Raw genomic sequence first — 18,939 nt, 5'->3', positions numbered from 1 at the left:
GTGAATGGCTCACATAGCCTCATTAATTAATGGAAGTGGATACAATATCATCGTCGATACTCAGACTAGACGCTGGAGAAATAGCAACTGTCACAGAGGGTACTAAAATTACAGGGCACCAGACTCGACTTCATAATGATTAGTGGTCCGCATCGCATTACAGTTTAACTTTTCCTTTTTTACGCTCTGTCAATTAGTTGTGGGTGAGGTTAATTTTAAAATCATTCGAAGCATTTTTTAAGTCCATTAGAGTATGGACGCGTCGGCGACCTATTTCTGAAGGGTTTCATCTTTCTTTTCTTCACCATCTTTGGTTATCATGCTGAAAAATTGGCGGATGTTTCAAGCGAATACGGACGGGAATGACTCAAAATATGATTTTATTCGCTGCACCTTCAATTTTACTGAAATTCGTCGTTTTTGAACATACACTGGAAAAAGAAGTCACTTGGATCTACAGTCCACACTCTTAAAAACATTGACAAGAAAAATAAACTCTTGATTCAATCGCACTTTTTGCTTGAATTCAAAGGAAATCCGCCTAAATAAAGAGGCTCGGCTCTTTGATTCAAGGAAAAATCTGATTGAAACAAGAGTATTTTTTCTTGTCAATGTTATTAAGAGTCTGGACTCTAGATCCAAGCGTCTTTTTTTCCAGTGTAAAAGAACGCTACTACTTTTCAATTTTGCCAAACTTCCCCTCACATATTACAATTTTACGACGAAACTTTTGGCCAGATCTCACTGAAAATTCCGCTGATTTTTCCTCCGATCTCATGCAAAAATCAGACAAATTTGAACAAAGCATTTCTAGGTACTTTCTTGTAAAATATCGCATTGTTTGAGTCAACATGGCAACCTTGGAGTGAAGTTACGTTCCTTCGTTGCGGAAACTACGAAATATGCAATTCGATTTTATCCTTGAGGTATTATAAAATTCAATTTTGTGCGTTACACAGAGTAGGTGCTTCTCGGCATGGACTTTTTGTACGCCGATGTTGTCAGCAATAAAGCAGCAGGGCGTAATAGTTAACTGCAGCCAACAAACACCTTCCCACCTAATGAACATTTTTTCGTATACGCTGAGAAAATTCAGTTTCTCCAGATTTTGAGGGTGGGTTATTTTTTGTTTATCATTCATTTATCGTTAATCACATGAAACTTCAACAGAAAAAAGATGCAGCATCAAAATTGTCGCATTGCTAGTGTTATCAAATTATTGCGCATGGCGAGACAAGATTCGGGACATTGCAAGACACAAACCTTCGAATGGACAACCATTGCTGCACTATGGATGTTTTCTGGCTTATTTCAGCAGCTGAAGGCAAAATGGATCGCATTTTGCGACAAGGAACCAGGAGTTGCAATGTTGCTAGGATTGTGTAACTTCATCCTTTGATAGAAAACTATTGAAAGCCTGAAAGAATATGAAATTTATAGGTATGGTAATTTTTGTCATAAATTTCCAGTTTTTAGCGAGTAAAATGGAAAACTATTAATAGATTATCAGGTTTTTCCTCCAAGACAAAAGAACTTGCACAATATTAGCAGCATTGTGATGATCCTGGTTCCTTTTGCAAAATGCAATCCAAATAGCAATGTGCGTAGTTTTCTTGTCTCATTCATGTCAATAATTTGGCTTCTCCTGAGGCATGCATATCGACGGTGAAAGTCGGCAATCACATAACTCGTTTGCGGTGTCTGAAAAGCTCCGCCTCTACGTCATTTTTTTAAAGGAGAACAAATTGATATTATTTCTTGAAGTTTTGCAGAATTTTCTTCGCATTGAGAAGAAAAATCATGCCAGTTTTAAAGAATTGCGTTGAGTAGTTTTCTGTTTAAAAAATGAAGTATGACAGGAAGTCTGCGACGTCGCAAACCGAGTTATGTGATTGCCGACTTTCACCGTCGATATGCAGTCAGGAAATACATATAGCATAGTGCCCACCCGAGGTTGCTTCATCACTTCATTTTCGAGCTTTGAAGCTGTCTTTGTCGTCTTGTGTTTATAGAAATACCCGTCATACGAGAGCAACGGCTAGGCAACAGCTCAGTGAGTAATTCGGGCCAATTATGACCACTTGCCCAGAGTCTCATAGCCTCAATATCCGGCGCCATCAAACGGTCCCTATCGAGGAACGCCACCCGCTGTCGGATGCGGCTTACCTCTTCCTCCAAGGCCGCCGAACTCCTCAACGGACGATGAAACTCGATACCTTGGGCAGCCGCCATGGCCTCAATACCCATCGCAGCGGAGGCGTTGAAACACATGTCGCCCAACCGCCTTGCAGCGTAGGCCGCCATGGAAACGTGGTCCTCCTGGTTGGCGGAGGTCGGGATACTGTCCACACTCCCCGGGTGAGCCAGCGACTTGTTCTCGGAGACGAGCGCCGCCACGGTGACCTGGGCGGTCATGAACCCGGAGTTGAGGCCGCTGTCCGGGACCAGGAACGGAGGCAACCCTGAGAGCTCGGTGTCGAGGAGCAGCGCTAAACGACGCTCGGAGATGCCGCCAACTTCGGCGACGCTCAACGCGATGATGTCGGCGGCGAAGGCGACAGGTTCGGCGTGGAAGTTCCCGCCGGAGATGACGTCGCCACTGTCGCTGAAGACGAGAGGATTGTCGGAGGCGGCGTTGGCCTCGATCTCCAGAACGCGGGCGGCGTGGCGGAGGTTATCCAGACATGCGCCCATAACCTGTGGTACACAGCGGATTGAGTAGGGATCTTGCACGCGGCCGCAGGCCGCGTGCGAATCCAGAATTTGGCTTCCTTCCAGGAAGCCAGACACGGCGGCAGCGACTGCGATCTGGCCGGGTTGTCCGCGAGCCTGGTGGACGCGCGCGTCAAGTGGCTTGGCCGAACCTTTGATTGCCTCCAGTGAGAGCGCGCCGGCCACCAGTCCGGCGGCGAAGAGGTTCTCCGCCTCGAAGAGGCCGCGTAGCGCTAAGGCGGTGGAGGCTTGTGTGCCGTTGAGCAGCGCCACACCCTCTTTCGGCCTCAGCGTGAGGGAGCGCAGACCAGCGCGTGCTAGTCCATCTCCGGCTGGAATCAACTCACCATCCACCAGTACCTGTCCTTCGCCCAGGAGCATTAGGGATAGATGCGCCAGGGGGGCCAGGTCGCCGGACGCTCCCACTGAGCCTTTTTCGGGGATGCACGGCATCACGTCGGCGTTGAATAACGCTAGAAGTGCTTCTACAAGTTCCAGTCGTACTCCTGAGTGGCCGCGAGAGAGGCTGATGATCTTGAGGGCGACTGTGAGGCGTGTCACATTATCCGGGAGTAAGGCGCCGACACCCACGGCGTGGGACACTATGAGGTTACGCTGTGTTTCCTCCAGCAGCTCCATTGGAATCCGCGTCCGTGCTAGTTTGCCGCAGCCTGTGTTGATGCCGTACACTGTGTTGCCTGACGCCACGATTGCTTCGACGGTTTGATTGGCGGCGGTGATCGCTGCGCGTGCCTCGTCGGCCAGATGGAGGGTTACTTGATCCTGGTAGATGGTGCGCAGGGTGGCGAGGTCAACTTCGCCGGGGACGAGGAGGATTTCCTGAGCGGATCTTGACATCGTCTACCCTTCGTCTGTGACCGCTGTGGCAAAGTTCTTTTTGATGAATTGAAGTTCGCGATGCAACTGGGAGGTGGAAAAAAGTGAAGGTGCGTGCCGAATTAACAAAGATATTTAAAAGTAAGAGGGACATGCAGCCCTGTGACTTTTGAGGAAATTGACACAGAGATTTGAAATTTTTGAATTTTTAAATGAGCTGTTTCTTGAAACCTCTCTCCTCAATGAAGCTTCAAGTGTGAGTTATTTATGCAGCGGGTGTTCCTCCCTTATCGCCCAAGTAGCACAGTGCAACGAAAATATTGAAATTAAATTGCAATTTGATTTCAATACAACTGTAATTTTTTTACCATTAAACTGCAATATTTTTACATAATTTAGTCGATTTATGGAGATTTTAAACACTCAACAAAATGAGCTCCATGTGTCAGAAAGATTGGCACTATGCAATGCATTGAAAAATTGCAACTTATTCAATTTTACTGCAGTAAGTTTAATTAAACGGGGCTCCTTCAAATTGGAGCTAGGCCATATGCACAACACTCAGTGGAAATGCAATATTGTTAAAATGTAATTACTACTTATTGTAATCCGTGCTACTTGGGTATCAGGCCGCTTTTTTTATCATACCTCACCACACCATGATTAATTGTTGAGGAGAGTATGAATAAAGATAATTTTTGGCCCACATCGCAATTTTAGCTGATTATTATTACTAAAAGGGGTAGTTAAACTGATTTGAATGCATTTGAACCTTTACAGGATGGACCATTTTGATGCACAAATATGCACATCAGTATGTCAGAGCAAAATGGTGCCTGAATTCCAGCTGTTTTAAATTATCAGGATAGAGAGTCCTCGCGTTGGTTCCATTGGCTTTAAATTAAATATTTTCAACTCCAAAACTATCGTTATCGGCGCAAGATAGTCAAGATAGAACTACTGAACTTTTTACAAACAAGGAACTGTATTTAGAGATTTCAAAAGCCAAACCTAACTCGATCTTTCACAAACTATGAGATTTGAGTACCTCTTTGCTCTGAAATATGATGTAGCTCTCTAATTCTCGCAAAAAAGTTGCTTATGTGGTTTATCATTCGATGCAAGTTGTCGGCAGAAGGCGGCTGAGGGATCCAGCTATGTTTTTTTTTTTTATTTGAACGTTTATTTTTGACATGTCACATAAAAAGAGCGATGCACAATCCGAAAAGGAATATGACATTTTTTAGTTAAAAAAAAGCTCCTGCTAAAGTGCTAACCATTAATTAAAATAGGTCTACCGATGAAAGTGAAATCTCACACGATTTTGTCTTATTGTTAGTAATAACAGCAGATTTTACACAGTCAAATTTCTCTATACTTTCAACGGTGTGTCACAAAGCAGGGTGTCTATTGAAAAAATGTTGCAGCTTAGCCTCCTTCTTCATCAACACTTTTAATTTCTTTTAGAATGTAGCGATGAAATCCGAATATTAACTCACGTTCTCCCTCAGTGAACCTTCTCTCAAAATTCCGAGAGCTTCAAAGTGATTTCCGCTGACTTTGAACACATCAAAAATTTCAAATCTCTGCTTCAATTTGCTTGAAAGCCCCGAGAATATGATACAGCTTTTGAATACACCTTCTCGGTAAATTGTTTGAATTATGAAACGGGATAACACTCTGGAATTCTGAAAAATGAAAACGTACCCACAGAAAAATGTTGACCTGCTCGCACAAAAATGAAACAGATACTGGCAGAACTCTCCGATTGGGATTGGGAAAAAAATGGAGGACATATATCGTTCGCAAGAAAAAAATTAAATAATAAACAACCGTTGCCAAGTTCAGAATGCAAATTAGTATCCTCAAGGTTAAGCTTATATCTAATGACAGAAAACTAGGACAACCTTGTAAAAAATTAGGACGGTGACATCACGATAGCAAGTGCAATTCAATGGTGTATATTTAATTTTATACAATTTCATCATTTCGTCCTTTTTTCTCATCGTATTTCATACGCGATCATCACAGAGCGGGTCAATGTGTGAGGGAATACGAGTTTTGCACATCGAGGCAAACTCTACTGCAAGTCAGGATGATTAATTTTCGACACGTTGATGTAATACGTCGCATAGTGGGATGGACATTGAAAGAAGGTGGACATTAATTTTTTTTTTTTTTTTTTTTTTTTTTTTTTTTTTTTTTTTTACTAAGATCACATATATTTTGACGTCCATATCGTCACATTATAAATTTCAAATGGTGTTTCATGAAGGAAATTTTACAAAATTACCAATGGAGCTACTTTTAATCCTCTAAATTTCGTATTAACAGAGAAATAAACTTGAATTTTTCAAAATAATGTCCGACCCCGCCCACTGACTCACTTCACTGTGCGACGCAATTGAGGAGCATTCCGGAAAAGGGGCACATACGCGTATGTGCCCTTTTTCCGGAAATGGCATAAACGGATTCCTTCATCCTAATGTATACCAAATAGAATGTGACGGAAGATAAAAATGGAAATAGCCTCCATGCAAGCTTGGTCTTCGATTTCCTTTCGACATTTTTGTAGTTGTGAATGCATAGCTTAATTGCGCTCCAGCTAGAATTGAGGAGCATTCCGGAAAAGGGCACATACGCGTATGTACCCTTTTTCCGGAAGTGGCAGAAACGGATTCCTCGCATCCCAATGTACTGCTGTCCCGAGTTTCAGCTTAATTGATCAATTTTTTGAGCTAAGAGACCAAGTTTTGTGAGGCTATTTTGTCAGGCGTATTTCATCTATTTGCCCCTGGGTACGGTCGCCGCGACGCGACATTGAGGAGATAGCGCGCAGGGCGCATGGCAGGCAGGCAGGTGATGGGTACTGATATAAGTAAGGATCCCTCACTACAGATGCATCGCTTTGATTCTACTAATGAATGCAATATCATCGGGTTGCAGTGATTGTCTACGCGTTGCACCGGTGACACGTAAAATTTTGTAATTATTAATGATTCAATTTTTAATGGTCTCTTGTGGATTTGCATTTTTCGACTTTTTCGCGTGTTTTGCTGTCTTTTTTATTAACGATGATCGAAAATGATCCACCCGCACGTTCGCGATCGAAATTATGATTTATTTTCGTTTAGAAACTCGTTAAAGTCTTGAAAATTTAGCTTTGAAAGCCAAAACCTATAACCACCGGTCCATTTCCGGAAAAAGGGCACATAACGGAAAATTTTAAAAAATTCCTCCCACAACACGGAAAGAAGTGTAAGTTTTACCAATGGTCGTTATTCATTCTAGGTTGTATGAACGTTGATAGGAGTGCCCCAGTTCCGATGTATGTCATCATCAGTGCCCAGAAAGTAGGAATGAAAACTTCAAATGAGTTTTTCTCACAACTTGTTTTTTCGGTATGTGCCCTTTTTCCGGAAAGCTCCTCAATTGTATTTAGCAAATGGGTGGTTTTTATACGAGGATTAACAATAAACAAGTGGTACGGAATATAACAAAATAATATGAACTATGCAAAACGATAATCCGGGTATCGGAACTTGGCTGTGTTTGAAAACGCCTTCAAATGCGGCGTGATACCTCACGCATTCCGGAGAGTTCAAATAATTGTATCATTGCGCCGTAAGAATGTGACGGAAGATTACAATTGAAATAGTCTTCATGCACGCGGGTTTTTTCGATTTCCTCTGACATTTTTGCAGTGGTGGATGCATAGCTGAATTGCGCTCCAGCTAGAATTGGATTTAGCAAATGGGTGGTTTTTATACGAGGATTAAGAATAAACAAGTGGTACGGAATATAACAATGGCTGGATATTAATTGGCGTGTTTTGCTTTATATCGATTGATCAACCATGTAAACCTATAAAAAATGATTGATGAACAGAGTGTTCGCAACGAACACCTTAATAATCGATTCTTTACCATAGTTTCAGATGGGTAAATGTCGATAATTCATCATTCACACCTCGCCACTGTAGTTAGTCTATCGCCCCCCCTCCCCCTTAATCTGCATTAACAACCTGTCTCAACCAAAAGAATCGCTCTATTCTCTCCTCTCGTTCTCTGGCTATCACTTAGTTCATCAATTTTAACAATCAGCCCATTAAAAGCGTCCTCCTGAGGGCCCGTAAATTCCTAGCTGCTTTAGGGCTGAAAACTTCCCCCCTGGTCTTATTACTTGGGCGTATTTCTATCAAACGGAACTAAGTGCCATAGGGGGAGGAAGGGAGAGGGGGGCTTAGATTGGTGGGTGTTGCGGAACGCGATGCTCGTTCCGTCCTACTCGCAGTGCTTTTCCATGGCGCTTAGTTCCGTTTGACAGAACGCGCTATCCGGGATTCTAAAATCCTCAAAAGGAACTCAATTCGGCGCTAAGTTCCGTTTAACAGAAATGAGTCCACTTATCAGTCAGTGCAGCAAATTCAACGATTAGGGCCCTGTCCACACGAGCGCAGTTCCCGGAACTTATTCCTCGAACTGCTGAGTTCCCGGAAGTTATTTCTTGAAACGAGGCATGCTGTTCACACGAGTTCGCCCAAACTGGAACCGGAACTTCAATAAAACTATACAATGGACCACTAGATAAGGTACGAATTTCAGCATTCTGATACATGTTTCTTAACCAAAATTCTACGTAACACGATGCACACAACGAAAATTACCGAAATTATTTCCTTACGAAGATATTTAATGATTCTTAATGCGTGAATTCAAACCACCCGCTCATGAAAACTCAATGCTCTACGTGATTCACATCGCGCGCTAAACGTTATCATGACAGTCTCTGCGATATAAAAATCTGGCAACCTCAATCTTGACGCTTTGGCTCAGTTATAGCAAATTGCTAATAGTTTGAACAACACATGATGGGAAATGAACATTGTTCGATTGAGAAGCTTGCTGAAACCGTTGTAGTGGGCGATTTGACTCACGTAGAGTTTTGAGTTTCTTGTGAGCGGGCAGTTCAAATTCCTCATAACCAATGTGAAATAAAAACGTTAATATCTTCGTTAGGAGTTGGTTTCCATAATTTTCGTTGTGTGAATCGTTTTCTACGTGAAATTCTGGTTAAGAAACATGCATCAGATCGCTTAAATTCGTACCTTGTCTAGTGGTCCATTATTGCAAAATAATAGATTATTACGACCGCCAAAGTAACAAAACTAAATGTCAAGATATGTAAAGGACGTAAAAAACAAAAACAAGCAAATTCACATGAAAATTAACATATGTAGAAGCTCGGAGTACGGGGGAAGTTCTGGGTTTTGTAGGAATAAGTTTTAGCTCAGCTAAAAACTTGTTCCGGGAACAAGTTCCTCGAAATAAGTTCCGCGAACCGCGCTCGTGTGGAGAAGGCCTAATGAAAAGGACTTACCGACACAGGCCCTCGGGCCATCCCGAAAGGCAAGTATGATCCTGGGACGATGTTATGAAGATTCTCATCAGAGAAACGATCTGGGTCGAAGACTTCCGGGTTTGGGAAGTATTTTGGGTCGTGGTGGAGGGACAATATCGGGATGAAGCAGTCGACACCTTCTTCTACGAGGACAGACGTCCCCGGGATTCGGAAGGGTTCGGTGCAGGTCCTTCCTAACACTACCGACACCGGATACTTTCGCAGTGTTTCTGCCATGGAACAGAGAGGGTAAGATGCCATGAGAAAAAAGTCCAGTCTCGATTGTTTAATTTGACACAAAAGAGGATTTGACAGAAATGGAGATGTTGCATGTGTGAGGAATTTGCGATTTGACTGTTGATTCATATGTAAAAGTTCGCGAGAAACACGGTGGTGCTACTGGTTTTCTCTGAAATCAACTCCCAAGCTCAAAAAAAGCTCTCAAGTTGAGGCCAAAATGGAGGGGATATCCACTCTACCATGATAGTTCACCTCTACATCAAAACAAACTCTCCATGCAAAGATAGGAAGCAAATACATTAGCAGGGTTGCCGTGTTTTCAGTTTTTGAGTCTCCAAATAAAGTGGCAGCCCTGTCAATGTATTTACTCCCTATATGTGCATGGAGAGTTTGTCTTGATGTAGATGTGGATTCTCAGTGTAGGGTGGGATATCTCCTCCATTATGGCCTCAACTTGAGAGCTTTTTTTGAGCTTGGGAGTTGATTTCAGAGAAAACAGTGGCACCATCGTGTTTCTCACGAACTTTTACATTATAATCAACAGTCAAATCGCAAATTCCTTACACATGCAACATCTTCATTGTAATTTCGTCACCTGCCGGCCAAAGTATCGCAAGCGCCATGCGACGTTTGAAAATTTCCGCCGCCGTTTTATTTTTTTACAGAGAAATTGTTCAAAAAAACTGTCCGAAAATTTCACTGAATTTTCTTTGAGCTGCGGATACAATTCAGTAAAATTTTCAAACAGATTCAACCAACAGTTTTTCTGTAAAAGAATAAAATGACGGCGTAAATTTTGAAACTTCGCATGACGCTTGTGAGACTTTGGCCGGAGAGTGACGATGTATAGCTTGAATCTTGAATGAGGCATAGACAAGAGGATTTCGTACGGCTGTAGGATATTTATACTTTTCCCCACGTAAATATCCATGAAAAACACCATTTATCAGAAAGTTCAAAAAATCATTTCTGAGGGGACAAAAAGCTAATTAAAATCGGACAATCAAAAACCTACAGTCCAGTTGACGTAGTAAGGCAATACCTCAGGCTGAAATCAGCCTGTACCAGTACAGGCTGTTCTCGCCCGCGTTTCGGGCTCTGTGCCGCGAAATGAAGTTTAATTTAATTCGGTCGTTGCGAAATAACCCGCATAAGTATGTGTCGAAATCGTCCGGATTTCGGATTGTAAGTTCGTCATAACCTTGAATAGTGGCGATTTTTACGTGTTGGCAACAATGGGTTTCATTCATTAGTTATCATTAAAATAATATGCACTCCAATAAAGACGCATGCTGATTTATATTATCGTACCTACATGGAAAAATAATTATCATGTCTGTGCCACCCTTTGACCGTGCTATCATTTTACGCTTTTCGTGGGACTCTGAAAGCCTAAAAACTCGACCTGTATGACTTTATTCTCCGCAAAAAATGGAGAGAAACAGTGTGATTCTCGAAAAAAAATATCCATCGAAGCTTGTTTGGAACTTATTTCAGAAGTTTGAATTAATTATTATTACTTTTTTTTATATAAATCCTGTCACCATTTTTTACATTGGACCCGGGGCTTCATGAAAGCCTATAAAACTCAAAAATCGATCAGATATTGGCACAGATTTTCTTTATCAAATGGATTCAGATGACACTATTTTTTATAAAAAGTTACTTTCGGCTGTCTCACTTAGAATGGATTTTTATACAAGATTCAATCAGAGGAAAAACATCGTTACGAACTTGAAACGTCGAATTTCATCTGAAGTTCCTGTAAATTTCAAGGAAAAATATACATATCTTCCATCAAAAATAACTATTTTCTGAGAGGAAATTTGGCAACTCTCGAATGTTCATACGGCGTTTTTCCTTAACACGGCAGAATAAGTCTCGATAAATCAGAGAACAGAGACTTTTCGGCTGGTTGGGCTAGTGAGACCTAATTCTCTATGCCGATTACGCTTTCACATTCAAAAATTCTCACCGGATATGACTTGTTCCATATACTGGAGATTCTTGAGTTGGTCGTAGGGTAGTTGGACGGCGGCGGGGGTCTTAAGGCTCTGGAGCTCCTGAAACATCTTGTCTTGTACGTCCGGGCGATGTGCTACCTCGAAGAGACAGAACGCGAACACAACGCTACTGCGTCGTAACCGACCGCCAGAAATGCACTCACCACCCCCATCATCACATCATCCGTTATCACTGAGACTGAGAGCAAAGTCGAGTTTACCACAGATACAAATTTTTAAGAGCAGCCCGAGACAATGGTAACGGTAGAAACTACAAAGGGGGGAAACGGGAAACAAGGCTAAAATACACAATTAATAGTCTGTACTGCCGTGCTTAGGAAGAACGCCGTATGAACATTCGAGAGTTGCCAAATTTCCTTCACTAAAATGTCTATTTTTTAGGAAATTTATGAGTATTTTTCTCTGAAATTTTCAGGAACTTTGGGTGAAATTGCGAGCAAATTATCTAAAAAATTGGAAGAAAAATATTCATGAGTTTTATCGGGAAAGTCGTGTTTTATCATAGGATATTTGGCAACGCCTAAAGGTTCATACGGCGTTTTTCCGTAGCACAGAAGTGTAGGGCTCAGGTTTTTATCGTTTTTATTACATTTTTATTGTAATTTCCGACTGAAAATGACTCAGTTTTGAGTCGGAACGTCTCGGTTTTTATTCATTGGGTATTTTAGCCTTGTTTTCCGTTTCCCCTTGTCTTTTTCTAGTTTTTTACACTGATATATGTACCTTGAAGTCACTATTCACAGCATAAATTTGAGTGTAACTCTTATACCTTTGTAGGTTCTTAAGGTTCCTTATTGTTACCCTTCTAAACGAAGGGAAGAACAACAAAAAAAGAAGATAGAGGAGGAGTAGAAATCCTATCAGAATTTTAGGTTTCGGTAGTGCGTCTGTACGAGAGACGCACTCGATGGTCAATTATTAGACAGAGTTCATCAGAGAGCAACCAACCCACGTTAAGTTGAAACTGAGCAAAAGGGTTTTAAATGTAATTCCTGCATAAGGCTTAATGTAGAACATAGAATTTAACCCCTCTTTCCGTAAACCAATTTCTTTTTTTCGACTTTCAGTTTTTGGCAGGAGAAGATATACGGCCTAGAGAACTCAAAAACACTCTTAAATCAATTTTTCCGAAAATGTGGCTGGTTCCTCTCCGATAAACTCGGTGCAAATGAGGTTCTTTTCATTGATTGGATAGGTTTGAATGTGAAAAACCACTAAGCCAAGGTGTTATTTTGAGCATTATTTTGAGAAAAGCTTCGGCAATGATTTAATAAAATAGTATTCTCAAAATAACACCTTGGCTTTGTGGTTTTTCACATTCAAACCTATCCAATCTTAACTGGTGTTACAGTGATTTCATCACTATGCTCAAATATCTTTTCATTGAGGTTACCGTCAGCGGCGGTTTGAGGGTTATTCTGCTCAGCGTGACGCAGGTTGACGAGGATCTGAAGGAAATCCTTTCTCGTCTCTCCCTCGGCGGTGCTCTTCATCTGAACGGTGTCCCTGATGATCCTCTCGAAGAACTCTTCGACTTCCTTCTCGGCCGACCGGAGGCCGAGGAGTTTGACCAGTCGCGGAGAAAGCAGCTGCACCAGCATCCCAAAGAAGCGGCTCCACGAGAAGACCATCGCGCGGTCCATCATCCGCTTCAGCTCGTCGTTCGGGTCCTAAAAAATAGAGAGAAAGAAAACCTGGGTCATATCTTCAAAATTTGAATATATCGGGCTCATCTAGAGACAATTGCTAACGATAACAGCAGGTTGATCTCCGAGGAGTTGAAATAGTTGCTCAATGTGAAGCAGTGGCGTGGCGTGAATTGCGATATATCGATTGTTCTGCCATTTAAACCTATGGAAAAGGATCGATAAACAGGGTGTTCGCAGCGAACACCTTAATAATCGATTCTTTACCGTAGGTTTAAATGACATGACAATCGATATATCGCAATTCACGCCACGCCACTGATGTGAAGGCATGCATACGGCTCTTCCCAACAATAACTCATCGTTCTGAAGAGAAAATATTTTTCTTCGGAACACTAACTGATTTCTCTGGCGAGAAAATAATTCTCTCCGTAACACTGAGTAATTATTGATCAAGAGAGAAAATTCGTTTGCAGTGTCAACAAAACCTCCGCTCCTATTTTATTTTTTTGAGGGAGAACAAATCAATATCATCCCTTGAAGTTTTCACAGAGTTTCTTCCCCACAGATAAAGCAGTTTAGGAAAGTTAGTCCGAGATCCTTGGTATATTGGTTGCACCGTCGGATAATCTTCATCGCATGTTTCAAAATTTCCGCTCCACTGGAAAATAAAATAAAAAACACATTAGATCCAAAGTCCAGATTCTTAAAAACATCGACAAGAAAAAGTACTCTTGATTCAACCAGAATCTAGCTTAAATCAAGAAACAATCCTCTTAATTTAAGTGGATTAAGTTTTGATTCAAGCAAAAATCCGATTGAATTAGGAGTATTTTTTCTTGTTAATGTTTTCAAGAGTCTGGACTCTAGATCCAAGCGACTTTTTTCCGAACTGATCAATTTTTAATCAAACCTGAATGGCATCGCTCTTGATGCCCAGCGCGGAGGCGGCGATAATCTCCATGGAGAAGTTGCCCATGAGCTCTTTGGCACAGAGTTCTATTTCTTCCTTCTCTCCCTCTGAGCACAGCCGCAAAATGTGAGCATCCAGTCGCTCCGCGCAGCCCTGAAGCGTCTGGTACATGAGTCGCAGCTTTGCTGAGCTGAACGCTTGAGCTACCTGATAAAAAAAAATGATAAAAAATAAAATAAATAAACGGATGATCGCGTGACGCTTAAAAATTTCAGATGTTTAAAGGACGTTCCGAAGTCCCAACAACCCCAACCAGATACAGTGAAAAGAAATTCAAGAGGGAACGATTAAAAACGAGTGGTAGACTACACTCAACCATCAACATCCCTCCCGGTGGTTGGGAAATAATTTAACTATTTTAAGAACACGGATCATCTCCAATTGTGACACTAAGCGACACACAAAGATAATTTCCTTTCCTCAGAGCAGAATTTCTTTTCAACGGAAGAGAAAATAAATTACCTTTCCTCCGAAAAGAATTTCCTTCCATAGGAAAAAATAATTCTCCTCTTTCGAAAGCCTGTCCTTTTCCTTCAAAAGGCTTTTCTTTTCTATGGAAAAGATATTTTCCTTTCCTCAGTAAAGACTTTTTTTCAAAGGAAAAGATAGTTTTTCTTTTTTCCGAAAAACTTTTATTTTCAAAAGAAAATAAAATTTTCTTTCTACCGAGGGGCGTTTCTTTTCGACAGAAAACAAAATATCCTTCCTTCCGGAAAGAGTTTCTTTTCTCCAGAAAATATACTTTTCCTTATGCAAAAAACTTGTCCTTTCCAAAGAAAATCGTTTTTTCCTTCCACCATGACTACTTCTATTCGCCGAATTACTTCTGTTCCAGAGCAGGGAGAGCGCTTCACGCCATTTTCCTCCAATTTGAGGACTGTACAGTCGCCCAAATCTGTACTAACCAGCTTATTGGATTTGTGCCTGCCGGCTCTTTCCATGTCATTTTTTTCAACGGGATCACACTCCGCTGCCCCTCTCTAAGGCTGGATGTGGCAGTCGTGGTACGGCGCACAGTGGATCGAGTCAATAGGAAATGTCGGACAAAATTTGGAAACCTTAAACGCTTATAACTCCGTTTATACAAAAATTTGAGGTTCCAAAAGTGTTCCAATGGTTTTCTCGGGAAATTTTCTTCGTAAAGCATCCCTAGAAATTTAAAATTGGACGAAATAAACACCGGAATTCTCAGTTTTAGTCAAAAATTTCATGTCCGACCTCTCTAATTGACTCGATCCACTGTGCGGCGGACTGTGTTTATTGATATCGTCCAAAAGCTTTCGTCCTCGCAACTAGGAGAAATATGGACCGATCTGGAAAGGTTTTATGCTTGTTTCGATATTATTATAGGAGCCACGACGAGCCACCGACGCGACGGTAGGATCTTTCGTCAACGGCCACTTCACGTTGAAAGCACCGGTTTTCGTCCTCGTACTCCTCGTTGAGGAAATGAACAACTCTTTAAAGAGCCTTATGCAAAAACGGCCAAATCCCCCGTAGCTCCGATTGCTTCCATTTTTTAGTATGCTATTTTACCATAACAAAGGGCCCCGTTTCTGATAATTTCAAGTCCAAAAAAAATTTTCCCGCGCTTTGGCGGCGTTGCCAAGTTGCAACCTTAAAAATTCGATAACTTTTGAACCAATTGAGTTATTGATCTGCGGTTTGCGCTAAAATTCTTTAAAAATTATGAACTTTTGTTTTATGTATGGTTTTTGGATAGAACGTAACATTAAACTTATGATTCACCTCTTTTTTTGGATTTTTGATCCGTCGAATTTTACGTGTTCGTAAGTACCCAAAAAAGCCATTTTTTGATTTTAAAAAAAATATGTCCAATCGATTTCTCGTCTGATTCCGCATCTATCGATATGTCATACTTGGCGGAGAAACGATTGGTATAGAAGTTACGACCATTTTTATACGCGGGTTTCGACGCGCCGTACCCATTCCGCACCGTTACAGCCGTCCTGGGCTCCTCGCCGCGTGGCCTATAGCGACTGGTTCATCGACTTTACTCAACTTTTTAGTTTTAACTGACTTACTAAAGAGATAATTTGTAATAATAAAGTTTTTGTGCCCAGTGATTTGTTGTTCTAACCCATAGTTAATAGCCAGTTCTAAGTGTCAGAGACCATCCAGGCAAACGAATAATGTAGAATAAGTAGAAAATGACTGAGATAAGTGACTGTTCGAAGCTGTGACGGAAAGAGAACTGATATTTGGGCTACATTTTGCAATAAGGAACTAGAATTATCGGCTCCTTTAAGAAACAACGTATGTGCTTTTAGTTTCTTTAGGCAAATAAGTGCTTTTACGGATAGGTCAGAAATTATGGTACCTCATGCCAGAATGACGTTTATTTAGCGAGAGATATTAGAAGCATACCTGCGGGGTTATTAGGAAGTATTAATTACCTTTGGATCGATTAGAAATCTGGGATTAGATAGACAAAAGTTAGTTCGCAGTGCAGATAGTGCAAATAATGTCGTCAGGAATAGACCTCTATTTCGAAAAAATGATAATGTAATTACATACATCTATTCTTGAACAAAACTTATAGTCTCTGTGAAGCTCTTTAAAATGATGGATATCGATGAAGATTATTAGCGTAACTTGAAATGGATATTTATACGTATTAATTGAGAACGACAGTATTCAAAAGTAGGGAAAACGTAACATTACAATCTTCCTTTTCATCGCAACGGAATCAGTGGCGTGGCATGAATTGCGATATATCGATTGTTATGCCATTTAAACCTACGTAAAAGGATCGATAAACAGGGTGTTCGCAGCGAAAACCTTAATAATCGATTCTTTACCATAGGTTTAGATGGCATAACAATCGATAAATCGCAATTCACGCCACGCCACTGTGAGGTTCAGTATACTCCGTTTTCCGCGAGAGATGAGGATTTTGTATGATACCACTATTTTAACGCCAGTGCGCGCGGCTAGTATCGCGCTCAAATTGAGGGCGCACAATCGTGAGAAGAGAACAAAAGTGAGGGCGGATACAGCTTTAAAGTGAAGTATTCAGCTGCCGCTTCTTGTTTTCTGCGTTTAATTGTGTGATTCAAATTTGACCATTTTGATCAAACAATTACTTGTTTGCGATTGAAGTGCAATCAGTGTTCGAAACTCACTTTTGAGTTTCAGGAGCCATGTGGCGCATCAAGCCCGATTTTTAGGCGCCATTGAAGATTTTTCAGGGGCCAAATTGACTCTTTGCCTATATTTTACGCATATTTATTTAGTTAGATGCAAGATGTTTTCGTAACAGAACTAGTAAGTAGCTGTAACTTGGGTAAGACAAAAGCACTAAGAATGAAATTGTGAAGAATAGAAATAGAGTTTCTTTTTAATTCAAATAGATTTGTTTTCTTTCTTTATGTGACTTCTTATGAAAATCAAGATTTTTCGGGAGCAATTTTTAGGGGCCACGTTGACGCAGTACCTTCATTTTTTAGGTGCCATGACCGATTTTTTAGGCGCATTTGGCGCGTTGGCGCCTGTGAGTTTCGAACACTGAGTGCAATATTAGTATTTTTAAAAAAAAACGAATGAAAGAAGATGCGGTAATATTTTTAATTGCAATAAATAAGATGTAAATAACGATTTTGTCTCTCAAGTCACCGATTCTTCTCCCTGAGATAACAACGGAAATTTTCGAGTTCAGGTAAAGTGATCGATAATTAAAGTGACAGTATGGGAACACACTCTCAAAGGCGCAAGTGAAACTATTTATAAAGTCCCGAGGGGTTTTCTTCATAGAGAAGAATGCCTCTGCAAGTTATAAGTATATCGGATTATAGCCGATGTCTCATATTATCCAATCATCACTTTTGCACTTAAAGACTAATGGAAGCCTTTCATTTACCCATCATTCAGAACTACTCAATACTCTTGATACGCGCGTTATTTGATTAGGAACGGTTGTTGGAATAATTATTTTTAGCGCAACTCTTACTCGGAAATGGATAAACCACGATATTTTAATACGCTAGTATAGACAAAAACTATTTGTCTTTAAGCTTTGTATACCTCTGTACTAAAACGAAAATAAATTAAATTTAACAATTCAACAACGACAAAATGATATTCTGGGACTTTCTCAGAGCATCCGCGGAAAAAAAGCTTGTATGCGGAGACAAAATTCGAGAAGGTCAATCGGACTGCATTCTGCAATTAGGAACTACAATTTCTGGCTCTGTTCAGGAACAACGTATGTGCCATTAGTTTCCCTATGCACAAAAGTGTTTTTACGGATGATGCAGAAATTGTTGTTCCAAATTGCAAAATGGAGTCCAATTGGATTTACCTGACTTTTTTGCGACTATCCTCCTTCTCTCCTCCTTCCCTTTTCCTCCTTTCCTGATCTTCCTTTTTTGTTTTGGAATATCCAAGCAAAAAATTAGCTTGCATCGGAGACACAATGCGGGGCGATGAATTGGACTGCATTCTGCAATTAGGAACTAAAATTTCTGGCTCTGTGTAGGAACAACGTATGTGCCATTAGATTCCCTATGCACAAAAGTGTTTTTGCGGATGATGCAGAAATTGTTGTTCCAAATTGCAAAATAAAGTCCAATAATTGGATTTACCTAACTTTTTTGCGACTTACGGAATATCCAAGCAAAAAATTAGCTTGCATCGAATATACATCAAAGGTCGATTGGACTGCATTTTTCGATTGAGAACTACGATTTCTGGCTTAGTTTAGGAACAACGAATGTGCCATTAGTTTCCCTATGCACAAAAGTTTTTACAAATGAGACAAATATTGTAGTTCCGAATTGCAAAATGAAGTCCAATTGGAATTACCTAACCTTTCTTGCAAGTCACACCTCCCAGTTTAGAGCAAAAACTGTTGCAAGTTGCTTCTTATTTCAGTGCACGCATGGTGATTCCGTGACAATTTTGAGAACGGAGAAAAAACTACGTTGTTTTGAACGCAAAATAAAGTTCTGCGTTGATGAATTTTTCCCCATTATCATCACATTATAGACGCTCTTGTTTCTGGAACATTCTGGAACAGTTCATTTAGAAATTTCCTCTCTTTTTCGCCCCTCCCCAAAGGGTTTTGGGTTAAGTATTTTTCTTTTGT

General features: G+C 40.8%; 2 protein-coding genes across 2 annotated transcripts in view; both read right to left on the bottom strand.

The window, feature by feature from the left end:
- The window catches only part of LOC109031325 (uncharacterized), an 84,219-nt gene that overhangs the window by 5,122 nt on the left and 60,158 nt on the right, over positions 1 to 18,939 (bottom strand). Inside the window, 6 exon segments of the mRNA XM_072305651.1 lie at positions 8,929 to 8,949; positions 8,952 to 9,179; positions 11,165 to 11,322; positions 11,325 to 11,391; positions 12,607 to 12,883; positions 13,773 to 13,979. Coding sequence (XP_072161752.1) covers positions 8,929 to 8,949; positions 8,952 to 9,179; positions 11,165 to 11,322; positions 11,325 to 11,391; positions 12,607 to 12,883; positions 13,773 to 13,979 — 958 coding nt within the window.
- LOC140225758 (histidine ammonia-lyase-like) lies at positions 1,948 to 3,615 on the bottom strand. Its single transcript, XM_072305653.1, has one exon. It carries the CDS (start codon positions 3,568 to 3,570, stop codon positions 1,963 to 1,965), a length of 1,608 nt encoding a protein of 535 aa, XP_072161754.1. The 5' UTR covers positions 3,571 to 3,615; the 3' UTR covers positions 1,948 to 1,962.

Source organism: Bemisia tabaci, unplaced genomic scaffold (assembly GCF_918797505.1).
Source record: "Bemisia tabaci unplaced genomic scaffold, PGI_BMITA_v3".
NCBI classification, from domain to species: Eukaryota; Metazoa; Arthropoda; class Insecta; order Hemiptera; family Aleyrodidae; genus Bemisia; species Bemisia tabaci.
The sequence above is the reverse complement of the archived record's forward strand: the minus strand, read 5'-3'. Positions and strand labels throughout refer to the sequence as shown.